This window comes from Lissotriton vulgaris, chromosome 6 (genome assembly GCF_964263255.1).
Source record: "Lissotriton vulgaris chromosome 6, aLisVul1.2, whole genome shotgun sequence".
Taxonomy (NCBI): Eukaryota; Metazoa; Chordata; class Amphibia; order Caudata; family Salamandridae; genus Lissotriton; species Lissotriton vulgaris.
Window position 1 is genome coordinate 1407976696 of NC_141694.1, and position 16730 is coordinate 1407993425.

General features: G+C 45.2%; 1 protein-coding gene across 3 annotated transcripts in view; it reads right to left on the minus strand.

Moving 5' to 3' along the window:
- Nucleotides 1–16730, minus strand: part of CFAP61 (cilia and flagella associated protein 61) — a 1856219-nt gene that overhangs the window by 1768391 nt on the left and 71098 nt on the right. For all 3 annotated transcript variants that reach the window (XM_086927518.1, XM_086927517.1, XM_086927519.1), the window contains exon 3: nt 4242–4318. In XM_086927518.1, coding sequence (XP_086783644.1) covers nt 4242–4318 — 77 coding nt within the window. The remainder of the gene's footprint in view (nt 1–4241; nt 4319–16730) is intronic.

The window sequence follows — 16730 nt, forward strand, 5'->3', positions numbered from 1 at the left end:
CTCTCGTGAGAACACAGGCAGTGTGTTATTTTCGTTACACAGCAGTGTAGAGCAAGCGTTTTCAATTTATATTTAAAGAGCCTCACATAGTCTCTTCCAGAGCCCCTCCCTTCCACCCCTCTCTTCCAGACACCCTCCCTTCCACCGCTCACAACATTCACACGCCACACATTAAACAAGGTAAATTTTAGCTGCTATTTGCTCAGCCCGTGTTTTAGTAATAATTGCTTTTGCTCTGTTTTAACATTATTTTTAGTTCTTGTTTTATAAGGCCATTGATATAGCGCTTCATTGTGACCCGTAGTTAGGCGCTTGAGCAATCAATGTTATTGGTATAGGTGGGATCTTGGGGCAGAGGAGGCTTGCTGCAGCGCCTCGCAACATAGGTTGAGGTCAAGAAGAGCGCCTTGTGCGATCTACGGCAGATTCCTTTGTCTGCCTGAGGCGCTGCGAGAATGCAAGGATTGGGACAGCAGTGTCTAGAACTCCCCTGGGGCACCCTAATAAAGCTTGATCACCCCACCCCTGACCCGCCAGGCCCTCCCTGCGCAGCGCTTCCCGCCAGATGAATGCTATTTCTGCAGCGAATGTGCCCCCTCCCGGCTCGCCCGGTTTGGAAATGACAGGCGATTGCAGCATGTTCCCGCTCTGTGTTTTTGTTTATTTTGGGACTGCTACCGTTACCTCCTGGGAAGAACATTTCCAAAGTGAGGTGCTCTTAAAAATGGAATTTTTAAATATTCAGAGGCCCGCGTTGCGTGAAATTTTGATTTCTTTCTATTACCTTTCATAAATACTGTGTAAACATTGGGCGGGCCAGTAGAATTGATTCCGCGGCGATTCGAGGTTTATAACACACTTTTGCATTTGCCTCACACACACACACACTACACTGCCTCACACACACACTATGTAGTCACACACTGCTGTGTCACTCACACTGGCCTATCACACAGACTGCGCTGTTACACACACACTGCACTGCCTCACACACACACACACTGCGCTGCATCACACACACACTGCCCTGCTACACACTGAGCTGCCTCACACACACTGCGCTGCCTCACACACACTGTGCTGCCTCACACACACACACTGCCCTGCCTCACACACTGCCCTGCCTCACACACACACTGCCCTGCCTCACACACACACACACACATTGCCCTGCCTCACACACACACACTGCGCTGCCTCACACACACACACTGCGCTGCCTCACACACACACTGCGCTGCCTCACACACACACTGCGCTGCCTCACACACACACACACTCCGCTGCCTCACACACAAACTGCTCTGCCTCACACACATCGCTGCCTCACACACACACACACACTGTGCAGCCTCACACACACACTTCGCTGCCTCACACACTGCGCTGCCTCACACACACACACAGCGCTCCTCACACACACACACTACGCTGCCTCACACACACATACTGCGCTGCCTCACACACACACACACACACTGCACTGCCACACACACACTGCGCTGCCACACACACACTGCGCTGCCTCACACACACTGCGCTGTCTCACACACACACTGCGCTGCCTCACACACACACAGCGCTGCCTCACACACACACACACACACACACTGTGCTGCCTCACACACACACTGCACTGCCTCACACACACACATCGCTGCCTCACACACACATATTGCTGCCTCACACACACACACTGCGCTGCCTCACACACATACACTGCGCTGCCTAACACACACTGCGCTGCCTCACATACACACACTGCGCTGCATCACAAACACACACTGCCCTGCCTCACACACACACACACACTGTGCTGCCTCACACACACACTGCGCTGCCTCACACACACTGCGCTGCCTCACACACACACACTACGCTGCCTCACACACACACACACTGCGCTGCCTCACACACACACTGCGCTGCCTCACACATACACACTGCGCTGTCACACAGTATGTAGTCACACACTGCTGTGTGTCACTCACACTGTCCTATCACACACACTGCACTGTTACACACAAACTGCACTGTGAGACACACACTGCACTGCCTCACACACACACTGCGCTGCATCACACACACACTGCCATGATACACACTGTGCTGCCTCACACACTGCCTTGCCTCACACACACACTGCCTTGTTATTCATTAGATTTTACCTGGTGATTTAATGCAGGGTTGGTACATAATGAAAATCATAAGCTGCAACAGTACGGATCTGGCTGTAGCAGGCATCGGGCATTTTCCCAGTGGGCCACCAGGGTGGGGGCTGGTTTTGTGCCCCTGGGGGGCCGTTTTTATTACAGGGCCATTTTTGCAGCATAGCTACAGTGTCGGCCCTGTAACAAAATCGTCCAAACCGGCCATAGCAAACAGCTCAGTCGCACCTCCCAGCCCCCGGGGGGCCAGCCCAGCACTTTGCCAGGGCCTGTTTCGGTTCCCAGTCCGGGCCTGAGCTGCAACTCAGTTGTTGGCGCTGGATATCACATGATTTTTGGACAACCAACAAACACTATATATCCCTCCAACTAGAAGAGTATGATGGGCATAACATGTTAATTTTGTAGATCAGTGATCAAGGCAAAAAATTACAGATGAAAATGTGGTCCCTTATTTTAATTTTTTCCTACTAATTTTCATATTTTTGGGGGTTTCAACAATTAGTTTACTTGGGAAAACTATGTGAAATCTACACAAACGGCCATGTGCTGCATTCACAATTTGGTCTACTTTTCAGAAACGGTGCCTTTCTTGGTTTCACACCATTTCCACCACAAACTGCAAGAAGGTGAAAACCACAAGCAAATAGGGAAACCTAACACTCTCTGTTCCTGAAAGATGGGAAAGGGTTATGGTACATAGCAAACCTCATGCTGATGCCATTTCAATCTTTTGTGGAAAAAAATGTATGAAGGCTTACAAGGGCACTGCCCTAAATATAAAGAAAACACTCAATGGGTGGTAGAGGATGGGGCTAGAGTGGAAAGGCTTAGCAGCCAAATGTTTAAAACAATGATACACTACGTACAATATGGTCCGCTGTGGGGTTTTGTTTTGTATTGGCATCATATGCCTGTCATGTTATTTTTTCCTATTTTTGTTCTTTTATCTTGCATATGCTGATTGAGGTCCTGTGTGTGTTTTATTGTGGATTAGTAAATGTAAAAATGCAAGAATCAGTTAGTCACTGGGTGAATGAATGGATGCATGAGTGCAAAAATGATTGACAGAGTGCATGTACAATGACAACATACTGAGTGCCGAAACTCATCAATCACTGAAGAGTCTGTTTCAAATTTAAGTCAGACCTATTAGCACTGCCAATGCTTGTTAAACAGTGGGCACAAGATTAAGCCTTTCCACAAGCCTGATATAATGCTAGTTTGTTAACATGAACATAATGAGTTAGGCAACTATACTAGAAATCTATTTTTTCCTAAAAAAGCACTGTTCTTGTGGAAATAATAATCGCAGTGACTATATAGAGTATTTATGAGATTTCTATGCTCGGTCTGCAAGATATTGTGCAGAGTTTCTAAATTGCCAGCATCGAGTTTAAAAAACGAATATTTTCTTCTACTGTCCTTCTACTGTTACACCATTTGATATCTCGACTATATCTTTATCTTTTTGAAGAATTTCTTTAGAAAAATATTGTCTTTTTAAATAAAAATGAGGAAAGAACCCTACTGGACTGTCTCCATGGGCCGTTTCCAAACAAGAGAGCTTTGCACAGACTCTCAGTAGCATTGTCACAGCAGATGTGGGTACAGTGCTCACTGCGCCACTGGATTCAAGCTAGCCTGGCTGATGAGGATGATGCCCCAAAACTGTTCCCGGGATGCTTGTTTCCGGTCCAGGAAGGACCTGGCCTGGCAGTTCCGGCTGAACAGGTCCCATGGGGAGCTTGGTCAAGACTGATCTGAATAAGGCTAGGTCCAAACTGGGGTGGCGTGGTGAGCAAAAAAACGAAGGTTTAAACCCAGATCTGTGGCTGGCGGTGAATATTTGATTTGTCCCGCATTCCGTCCATCATTTGTTCTTTTTGCTTTTGAAGTACAAAACTGAGCATAAAAGAAAAGGACATCGAAATCATTTGACACATGATGATCCTACTATCATACTGCACATGTTTGCAGTGTTAGTCACAAGTTAACCAAGCCTCTTTACTATGTATCGCATTTACCCAAAAATGCAATAGGGAGAACCACGTCTACTTAAAAAGAGCTTACCTCATCATTTTGTTGGCGCATTCAACAGCAAATTCTTTTTTTGCAACAAGGAGATGCAGGAACAAACTGTTCAAGGGCTGAAATTGAAAAAATTACATGTAAACATAAGCTCACCGTGGAACAGGATATGGAGCAACATAATGTACAGGTTGTATGCTGAAAGTTCTGTATCCATCTCAAGCCTTCATATAGTATTTAAGGCTCTCATTTTCTAAGGCACAGAAACCATTTTGTTGCCTTTGGAGACTATTAAGGAGTGACCAGCAAAATCAACTATTTGAACCTCAGGATCAAAACAGTTATGCAGCTCGTGTATTACGTAAGTTTACCCTTCGTAATTGTGTAATTATGTTTTTCTATTTGTAGTCAAACCTTTTACTATTAATATGTGCCAAGCATCACAACACACAGTGTGAACGCAGTTTCAGTCTAAAATGCACTCACATGCAATAGAGAGCAACAAAAAAACAAAAAACAAAGATGAGGCACATGAAATATTAACTTTGTGACACAAACTGCTTTACATATGAAGAACCAGGGAGATTGTGTTAAGGCTTTCCACAGTAGATATGCTTAAACAAATTACTGACAACCCCTATCTCATTGGAAGCAGCCATCTTGCTGCTGCAGAACTGACTCCAGGGAGTTGCCTAACTGTTGATGACAGCCCATTTGACAGTATTCTTAGCTGAGGTTCTGGCCCAAGAATATTTAAATGGTGGGAGTTTATAGGCGTGCTCGGCCCGGCTTGCTTGAATCCTGATGGTGCAGTGTTCCCATCATGCACTGGGACAGGAACAAACTAATTTGCATGTAGCCAGGTTCTGAGCTGGGATGGTGCCGTGAGCTAAAAAACGGTGATGGATCAAGCCCTGATCTTTGGACTGGGTAAGAGTGGTCTGCTTAATTCAGACACTCTGTTCATCACCACCCCCTTTTCTGAATCATTTTGTCCACCATAAGCGTGGAAGGGTATACTCAGATGTGAGTCCCTTGCTCATTGCACCATCAGGATTCAAGCAAGCTGGGCCGACGACGGCTGAAATGCCAGAAACCGGTCCCCGGTAGCTTGTTTCCTTCCCAGTATAAGAATTGGCTTAGTAGTTTGGTTTGCCCTGTTCCCATCATGCACTGGGACAGGAACAGACTAATTTGCATGTAGCCAGGTTCTGAGCTGGGATGGTGCAGTGAGCAATAAAACGGTGATGGATCAAGCCCTGATCTTTGGACTGGGTAAGAGTGGTCTGCTTAATTCAGACACTCTGTTCATCACCACCCCCTTTTCTGAATCATTTTGTCCACCATAAGCGTGGAAGGGTATACTCAGATGTGAGTCCCTTGCTCATTGCACCATCAGGATTCAAGCAAGCCGGGCCGACGACGGCTGAAATGCCAGAAACCGGTCCCCGGTAGCTTGTTTCCTTCCCAGTATAAGAATTGGCTTGGTAGTTTGGTTTGTGGCGGCATCCACCTTGCGAGAGCGAGCAGACGTGTGCATGGGCACACGAATTGGAAACAGATGGCCCCTGCGCGCCGCTGCTTGCTCCCGCAAGGTGGATACTGACACAAGTACGAGTGCTTGAAAAGAGCTGACTGATTCCAAAAGTCATCTCCTAGGTTCGCGAATACGCGCTGCCTGGGCGAGACCTAAAACAAGCATTTACAATGCAATGGTCTCGGCATTATTAAAAGTAGAGCTATTGGCATTGCTCATGACATATTTTTTTTAAATCATAAATAAATGGCATTGTTATTTAGATTGCTAATAGCTTAATCGTTAAATAAATGGCATTGTCATTTACAATGCCAATAGATTAAACACTCGCAAATGCATGACCTATTGCATTTACACCCACACAGAGCCTGAGTTCTTTGCAATGGAACCTGCCAGGGGCATTGTTACATTCTTATGTACAGTGTTATTTCTTTAAGAAATGTAGTAATGGTCGGATGCTATTGAATGCAACATGTTTTTCTTTGATGGAGTTCTACATTCCACATGCTGGTGGAACTGTTAGGTTTTGCATCTGGAGAAGAGTTTATGCTGGACTCTGATGCAGGAAGATGTTTGCTGTGCTGTTAATAAAGGAACATCATTTTTACTTCATTTGACTGATTATTCAACAGGCATGTCCATGGTCCAGCTTAATTAAAGCATTTCAATCATGTTTGCTCTCTAAGGCAGTCTCCCTACCTGGGAGTGCCATAGGAGCCCCCAGCTGGCTGCCAACCTAACTAATAAGATCCAATCAGAGGTTTCGGGGTGGGGGTGTTGTGTGTGGGGGTGTAAAGGGCCAATATTGACTTACATATGGTTGGCCCCAGACCCTAATAGTAACAGAGATAAAAAAAAACGACGGAGTACTCAAGTCAGTCTTATGTAATCAGGTTCAGGGGCGTAGCTTCAGGGGGTTGTTTGGAGTGTTTCACCCCCCTAATAAATGTATTTGCAAGTAAATAGTTGGGTACAGGTGCTTTCGGTCAGGTGTGGTGATGTGTCTCTCGGATTTCACATGCACACAGACAAAAAACACACACACACTATCCCTCTGTTTCGTAAGTCTTAAACAACTTTAGCTAGTTTACAAAATATTGTGTTTTCCCTTACTCAGTACCCCTATCAAGCTGTATTCTCTCTTTTCACTACTCCTTAAGCCCCTCTCATGTGCCCTGCTTGTCCTAGAATGCTATACGCCTGTGTCAAAACCTGAAGCTCGCACCCCCTCAATCTTACTGACCAAGCTAGTAGCCTAATCAGGTTAATAACTTAGGCATCTCAATCCGTCACGCTTTACCTCTTTGTTGTATCTGCACCATGTTTAGCCTGGTGCAGTGCCAATGTCCTTTGTTCCCTTCTGTCCGCTGACCCTGTGGGTTGGAGGAGAAACCCCCACCTGCGGTGATCCAGACTTCTCACCTACCATCCTTTGTCTTCTGTGACGTCAGTAGATTGGTTTTCACACTGTTCTGTAGAAGCCCCGGCTTCAATGAGGCCGGATACAACTATACAATGTGATAAAGAGGGGCAGCGTCAGCGTCACTCCACTGACCTTCATTAGCTCGTGGGTTCCTGGGGGGGCGCTTTGCAGGGGAGGGGGTGCATGACAAGCTGCTGCCTGCTGTCTGCCATATGGTTAAAAGCAGCACATGTGGTAAATGCACTTAAGTGAAAGTAAACAAAGAAAGTGAAGGCGGGATCGCCATATTTGATGGATGAGTTAGAAAGGAAATGGTGGCCAACCTGGAAAACGGAGGGCCATATACCCTAGCGCGCTAACAGAATAAAGCCCACGTATGTAAAGAGCGCTAGGAATCACAATGATGGCGTTCGCCAGTTTTTTGTTTTTTTTAATGGAAAAATATTTTGCCCCGTCGTAAAAGTCCCTCCCGGGTACCCTAACAGCAATAACATTAACACTGGCTGTAAACGCATTACTGTGGGCAATTCCCATTACATGAACGTTTCTTTTTTAACATTTGTTTTATAGCGCAAGCCAGGCCCGAGGACATTAGAGCACTTTACGAAGAACCAGGCGTCACACATGTTTTTTCAACAAATGAAAATTAGGAGATTTGTAAATTAGGCCTTTTACCAATGTCGGGAAACCCACTGCCAGTGACTATTCCTTTAACACCTTCAGCGCGGCGAGAATTTTCGCGCTGTGCTGAAGGTTCTAAATAACGGGCGTGGTCGTGACGGAACGGTTCCGTCATAAGCACAGCCCAACCAGCGCTAGGAATCACAATGATGGCGTTCGCCAGTTTTTTGTTTTTTTTAATGGAAAAATATTTTGCCCCGTCGTAAAAGTCCCTCCCGGGTACCCTAACAGCAATAACATTAACACTGGCTGTAAACGCATTACTGTGGGCAATTCCCATTACATGAACGTTTCTTTTTTAACATTTGTTTTATAGCGCAAGCCAGGCCCGAGGACATTAGAGCACTTTACGAAGAACCAGGCGTCACACATGTTTTTTCAACAAATGAAAATTAGGAGATTTGTAAATTAGGCCTTTTACCAATGTCGGGAAACCCACTGCCAGTGACTATTCCCTTAACACCTTCAGCGCGGCGAGAATTTTCGCGCTGTGCTGAAGGTTCTAAATAACGGGCGTGGTCGTGACGGAACGGTTCCGTCATAAGCACAGCCCAACCAGCGCTTGTGTCGGAACCGTTCCGTCACTAGCATCAAAAGGGTTAAGTGTCGAGTTATTGGGAGTCACCTAACACAAAGGCAGCAAGATGTTTTGTTGCATTGTCTCCGTCACTGAACCATCAATTTACACATTTACGGCTGGGGTGAACCCAATGGGTGATTCGCTCCTGCGTATGCAACAGGTACGACAACCCACTGCGTTTTCTTAGGGACTTGAGCGGCCAGGACTGTCTCTTATGGCCAGAGACTGTACTCCGGCATTTTTCTTCTGTCGTTATAAGTGACTCGCTGTCGTTTAGACAGTGGTGGTGGGTTCTCTCGGCACAGTTGTCAGGCACTGTCATCTCGAGCGCGAGCCAATAAGAAGTCCTAGTATTTTCTCAAAAGCAGGTTGCAGTCTGGGACTTGTAGTTCAAATTCCCGCATTGTGAAGTACTGGGTTTTAAGAACCCAGCGGTGCCAGGGTACAAACCTGAAGACTTCGAGTTCTTCCTGTTTCAGACTACAGAAACACAGAGTCTTCTAGGTGAAGTCAAAGATCGTATTTATTGGCTGCAGCCAGTAACAGGTATCCTTGAAGTACAACACGGTGTATGTTCTCAGGAGACTGCTCACTCTTACAAAGCCAGCCTTCTCTTTTATACAAAATAATATGCTTTAGGCAAACATTCCTTATTTTACAGTTGACCATTCACATATTTCCACTACAAAGAAAAAGCAGAGTCATGATGACAAGCCCATATTTCAGTTTGTTCAGCCCACAATCAACTATCCGGCAAGGCCCAGTATTTCCATCAGATATCGACGAACCCCTAATAAAAACGGGCACCTCCTCATCGTAAAGCAAGTCATAAAGAAAGAAACAAAGACAGGTGTGTGTGAGATTAGACACAGTTTGTGTGCGATGAAAAGGTTTACGACATGTGCGCCTTGATGCTAATCTCATTCGGCCACTGGGAAAGGAACTGGCCGAACAGGTTTGGCTTCGGGCAATGGACTCAGCTCGCCCAGGTCACAGAGGAGTCAGCAAAGGTATACGTGTCCTTCTGACTCGATCTCGGCTTCAGTCATAGCCTGTGTGAGGGCAATCACAAAATGGCTGCCGCTCACAAAATGGAACCCGAGGGTTCAAGACGGAAACTACGATTTCAGGGTGATTTCGTCACTCGAATATGACGGAAATGCTTGTGCATAGTATCTCAGTCATTACCGGTCTACTGATACCAAAATCGTCATGATACGACGATGTTTATAACACGGGTCCAGAATCTTCAGTACTACAGACCCTCCTTTTGCCCTTGCATAGGCAATAACCCATACTCACGCTAATCTGAGTCCAGGTCTATATTCATAAGGTCATTGAGATGGTGCTGTAGCATCATCCGATTACTTAGCTCATTTCTTGATACAGGTTTCTTTACACACGATGTAGCACAGAGGCCACATATTGCAGGAGCACACTGTACACACAGACAGAACAGAAAAAGAATGGCTAAGATCATCCCAATGACTATCAGAATCTTCCATCCTCAGGCGGATATCAGTTCCCAGAACCACCCCATCAATGACCAATCCCCTTTATCCATGTGGATAGATTCGGAGATCTTATGCAGTTTGGAAATGGCCTGGTAAACTGTCGGAGCGTTATCGGGAATGAAAATACAGCAACTTGATTGGATACTTTACATACCCCACCTCAGTCTGCAAGTATGACATCTAACGCGACCCTATTCTAAAGAGTCATAAGGGGATCCGACTGGAGCTCAGCCGTCAAATTACTAAGGGCACCGGCAGTTTCAACTATGGTGGATTCAACCACCCTTGTCAATTGCCTTATGTTCCTGCTGTTAACCATAGGTCCCCAAAACGGCAGAAAACCCTTCACGAAATCTCCAAATTCTTGTCCTGCAGTGTCTTCTTCACTCACAACACCTCTAACTATCCTTGTCCTGTGGTAATCTGCCGTAGCCGTGTAGGTGGGAGGCAACAGAAACGAAACAAAACATGTGCCCGAGAAGTCAGGGGGCAACCATGTATAGGCTCTATCATGGCAAATGAAATAGGTACCCTTAGCTGCTAGAAACGGAGGGGAAGTCTGGGACTCAAAAACATATGTTTCAGTACAGATACTTCTCCCTAACTGAGCTCTGGGATTCTTGCCATTACCTTGCAGACATAGGTAACCCTGATGGGGTACGATCCAAATCGAGGAGGATCTCTTTGCTCGCTGGTTCTCACTCAAAGCAACTCCATATTTTGTTACATTCCATCTAACGTAAGCTTGCAACTCATCTCTAGGAATCGTTCTGTACGAGTCAATTGTTCTGATCATATTTGCAATTCCTACTACCAATGCTTTGTTGCTCGAGTTACTTCTCGTGGAACGCGGAGGATATGGTTCAAAAGCATATATGAACATCGTTTGAAACGCCCACAAAGAACCATCGTAGCTAAATGGTAAGACCAAATATGGGATACCTTTATCTGTTGTATGAGGCATAAGACCACACACCCAACAATTAGTCGTGTTCACTACTAATTGGTGTTGGTGCAAAAGCTGAATGAAAGAGTTATTGGTAAACTCTAATCTTCTAGTGGACTCATGCTCAGGCAGAGGGTGAAAAGAATGCGAAGAAACAGTAGGAGGAGGTATAGACTGTGTAGTGGATGCAAAGGTCACTTGAAAAGAGAATAAGACATATCCTATTAAAAACATCATTACACTAAGCAACATACAAATGCATAATATCAAAAATCGTTTTCTTGTCATTAATATACACATTCTGGCTTTAAAGTTCATCTGTTTTGCAGGTCTCTCCATCTTGAAAAACTCCATCCTCTCTAAGTAGCTGCCCGCGGCGGTAGGGTGTTCCATGCTAAGGAATGCTTCTGTCAGTCCAGGGCAACTCCCTTAGACCAACCAGAACTGTCGACCTAACGTCTTCAGCGGCACTCCAAAGACTTAAGCAACCGCGACCCTAGCAGCTGAACCAGATGGCAGTTCAAAAAACAAAAATAAGCAAGTTTCTCAGATGAGAGAGCTGCACATTCAGAAATAAAAATAATTTTTATTTGTCCATAGTTCTCGGCCTCAGATTATAACTGCTTTTTCCATGTACTGTCTGGTTCTGAAACAAAAGTTCAGGCTCTGTAGTGTTCAATCGACTTGACGGTGGCACAGCTTCTTGCAAGATATTGTCGCTTTCTTGTTCAGAAATTGTTCCCTTTACACGCGCATCGCTAAAAGGCAGAAAACAAGGCACAGTCTCAGTTTCAGAGTCAGCGATACTCTCCTGGATCCTACGGTCGTACGGGAGAGGCAGAGGGACCCTCTTACAGTGTACGCCGTGGATCCAGTGCTTTTTGCCTTCTACTCGAACAGCTGATCTCATTGAGAGAAGAACAAGGTGAGGTCCGGTCCAACGGGGCTGGTCATTCTTTGTCCGCTGGAAGTTCCGGATCAGCACCCACGATCCAGGATCGATAGGATGTCCTGGAGCTTCAGAGACCGGAGGCAGAGTATCATAAACCTGTTGGTGTAAAACACGCAATTTAGCCGTCAATTCGTACAAATAATCAAGCAGTACAGGATGTTCGAGTTCACTATATTTTTTCGGCCTTGGCACTACCCATATATTGGCCGGACGGCCAAACACAATCTCGTAGGGACTAAGTCATTCTCGTTGATAGGAGTGCTAAAGGCAGATCGTCAGGCCATTTAAGGCCAGAACTCGCTTGAATCTTTGCTAGTTTCAACTTCAATGTGCCATTATAGCATTCTACTAAACCAGCTGATTGGGGGTGATTTGCAGCGTGGAACTTCTGTTGGATGCCTAGCCCCTCACACACTTTCTTCATCATTCGACCCACAAATTCACTCCCATTGTCACTCCAGACCATTCTCGGCATTCCAAATCTAGGGAAGAATTCCTTGACAAGGGCTTTAGCTGTGGATATGGCAGTATTGTCTTTTAGGGGGTATGCTTCCACCCATCTCGAAAAGGCACAAACAACAACGAGTACGTATTTCAAATTGTTGCACCTTTCCATGTGAATGAAATCTAGCTGCAAAACCTCGAACGGATACGTTGGAGGTGCAAAATGACCAGCTGGAGTTGGAGTCCCCCTACCAGGATTGTATTTCAGACACACCATACAATTCTTCACCAAGTTCTCTGCACATTTTGGAATTCCCGCATTTTGCCAAACCGGAGCCAACAACTTACAAATCCCTTTCACACTAATATGTGCCATTCCATGAGCCATTGTCACCACTGCAAGCACATACGCATCGGGTAACAACCATCTCTGATGCTCTGACAAATCAATCCAACAACCATTCGAATCCAATCTACCCTTACTTTCTCTCCATTCATTCAACTCTTTCTCTGTAGCTTCAGCTTGAATGGATTTCACGCTCTCAATCGTATCTTCACACATTCCAACATCACCAACCCATCTTGCAGGGCCTGCTACATACATTCGATTCATTACATCTTTTGCTGTTTCGTTTGCGATTTCATCAGCAAATGCATTACCACGACCAACATCATCAGTAACCTCTTTGTGTGCACTGCACTTCACAATCGCAACTTGTAACGGCAAGGTCAGTGACTCAAGAAGCTCATTCACCAACTGTCCATGCTGGATCTTCGTCCCATGCGAAGTTAAAAACCCACGTTCACGCCACAATTGTCCAAAGCTATGAGCCACGCCAAAAGCGTTTTGGCTATCAGTATATATGGTCACTCGTTTTCCTTTCGACAACACACACGCTCTCGTAAGTGCAATCAATTCTGCTGCTTGTGCTGAATTATGTTGGATATGTGCAGTTTCAACAATCGTATGCAAAGTCGTAACAGCATGTGCTGCAGTCGTATCACCATTCGGCAACTTAAAACACGAACCATCAACACAAAGTACCGTCACATTCAGGAAGAGGAGTATCCCTCAAATCTATTCTCCCTTTCGTTTCTTCTTCAGTTCTCAGAAAACAGTCATGCTGTTCTTCATTATCATCATCTGTCTCAACTGAAATCGGCAACAATGTGGCTGGATTCAATGTGTGCATCGTTTAATGTGCACATGACTCGCTAACAACGTCAGCTCATAACCCGACAACCGAGCACTAGTTAAATGCTGTGTCTTCGTACGGTTGAACAAGGTATCCACTGCATGTGGAACCATAACAACCAACGTGTTATCCATAACCAAACCAGCAGACTGTCGAATTGAAACAGCCGCTGCTGCCGTAACTCTCAAGCAACTCGGCAACGCTCTAGCTACCGGATCTAAAGTCGACGAAAAGTACGCACATGGACGTTGCTTATCGCCGAACTGCTGCGTCAAGACTGACAATGCACATCCCTCTCTCTCGTGAGCATACAATGTGAAAGGTTTACTGTAGTCGGGAGTACCCAACACAGGAGCCGAACACAACGCATTTCGTAATTCTGAAAAGCTCTTCTGACATTCGTCAGTCCAAGGAATAGGATTTGGAATATCCTTAACAGTAAGGGCTATCAAAGGCTTCGCTAATAAAGAAAAATTAGGAATCCACTGTCTACAGTACGACGTAATACCCAAAAACGCACGTACTTCTCTCTGTGTCGTAGGCACACTCATTTTCGCAATAGCTTGAATTCTTTCTGGGGTCAGTTTCCTTCCCTCCTTGGATAAGAGGTGACCTAAGTAGGTTATTTCTTGTCGACAAAATTGCAACTTCGAGAGAGAAACTTTGTGATGACAGTGATGTAGTAACGACAAAGTGGCTTCCCTGCAAATCTCCTCAGTGTCAGCAGCGACTAGTAAATCATCTACATATTGAATAAGGGCTGCACCATCAGGTAAAAGCAACAGATCAAGTTGTGTCTTTAAAGCTTGACTATAGATCGATGGACTCTCGCAATAGCCTTGAGGAGCGTGTTTAAAGCGAAAACTGCGACCTCCTAAAGAGAATCCAAAAATGTCCCTACTCTCCATAGCAATCGGGATGCTGAAGAAAGCATTCTTCAAGTCAATCACCGAAAACCATGTGGCAGTAGCTGGAATCAAAGTCAACAAGGCCGTAATGTCAGGTACAACGGGAAATTGTGGAACAACAATTTTGTTCACTTCGCGAAGATCGATGACAAACCTATATACAGGAGGCTGTGAAGGATCTGTTCTCTTCAGAACAGGCAAAACAGTACTATTGCACACATTACCTCTTGTTTCCTCAATGACACCCTTTTCGATCAGATCATAAATAATCGCTAAAAGTGCATGCTCACCATCACTCGAGATGCGATATTGTGGAAAGCGGTAACTTAGCATTCGCCTTCAGTGTCACGACATATGGAGGAATGTCCAATAAACCCACATCATTTGGACCAGTAGCCCACAATGAATCTGGTAAGAGAGACAATTCAGACAATCTTTCGACACGTACATCGGAGAGATCACTTTCTCACCTAAAGTAATATGTACTCCTGACGGAGAACAATACAATGTCGCATACAATCTCTTTAACAATCCAATCCCAACAAATTCTCATTACAGCATGTAGTCAAAAGAAGGGGTGCTTCAATCTTACGCGGACCAACAGAAAGAGACAATGGAGCAGAAATCGGATTCGTAACGGGGGCGCCAGAAAAACCTACAGAAACATTATCGAAGCCAGACAAAGGTGCGCCAGGGAGTTTAGAATGCATAATAGAACTCTTTGTAGCACCAGTATCCAACAGAAAAGTTTCTGACACACCTGATGTAATTACTTCTACATAAGGTCCACTCTGATCTACTGGAACTGAAACAACTCCCTCTCTTTGTCCATGGCTGTCCTAACAATCATTATCAATTGCTTCATCACCTTCAACATAGTAATCATCCACATAGTACTGTGTTGTCCTACCAGACGAACTTTGCTGTTGATCAAAACTATTCATCGAGTTCTGCGGAGGCAAAGGACGTACATTCTGTCCGCGACCTCTACCTCTAGGCGCTTGTTGAGCACCTCTACCTCTCACACCAGAAGCACCATTCGTGCGTTGTAACAGAGCCGGACAACTATTCTTGTAATGACCCTCTTCTTTACAATATGCACACTGATTAGGCCCATACGGAAAACGCTGTTGAGAAGCCTAGTTTCTTTGCGAGTTTCTCGAATACTGCTGAGGCTGCTGATAATCGCGTTGACTAGTAATACGGGGTGGATAAGCTTGCTGTAGAAGAACCTTAGTCTTCAATTCCTTAGTCTTCTTATCCACTATCTCTAACTCATCTTTGCGCCTATTTTCATAATACTGGGCAGTAGCCAAAATTTGGGCTGACGTGGAAACAGCCCAAGCACTTTCAGAATCCGTCAACTTATTACACAATTCAGGAAGCAAATTATGTACAAACTTGTCAAGGAACAATCTCTGACCACCTTCGGTAGCCATATCCTGACCACTATGATCTACGAAGGTCTCTTCGAACCTCGTGAAAAAGTCAGACACCGTTTTGTCTTTCTTCTGCTTACATGCAGACAACTTGTCCCAATTGACACGCAATTCGGGCATTAAAGTCTTCAAATACGTAATAATTTTCTCAGGAAGTTCAGTAATCAAATCCTCAGGCTTAGCACCGCCTACTTGTCTATTGTCGGCGTCTCTAAGATTAACCCATGTATCACCTAATTCATCCGCATGATCCGTATGACGAATCTTACTCCAAATAGGTTGTGGAACAACATGTCGATGTCTGCCAAATTCATAATACACGAACTCACAGTTTGAGTCAACTCTTTATTGTACCCTGCTGGATTTTTGTGTGGATCGGGCAAAGACTGCTTAATAGCTAAAACTTCAGCACGTTTCCACGGAGCATGTACCCAAACACGCTGAAAATGAGCCGGTACAGCTGGCGGATTATTACCTGGACCAGCAGCCACTTCCTCCTTCCACACCGGAGGAACTTCTCTCATCGGATATTGTCGTGCCTTTCTCCCAACTGAAGAATCAGACTCAAACAATTGTCGAGAAGGAGACTCTTTCCTAAGTGACAACAACGTTGCAACCGCTTTCTCAACATCAGATGGGCTCACAATCGTTCCCTTCGCAAATTCGGAACGTATGCTACACAACTTGTCAGGAGCTTGCCCTACTTCCTCATTCCATTTCTCAACAAGGAAAGCACACATCGTATCAAAAACGCACCATTGCTTCGGTGCTTCCCATTGAAGGAAGACATGCATAACACCCTCAAGATCATACCGCGTATCGTACATAATCCATTTACGCGCCATATGGTCCAAAATCGTACACTCATCTATATTTGGCAACTGACTACGTGACTGTCTACGCTCAATAAC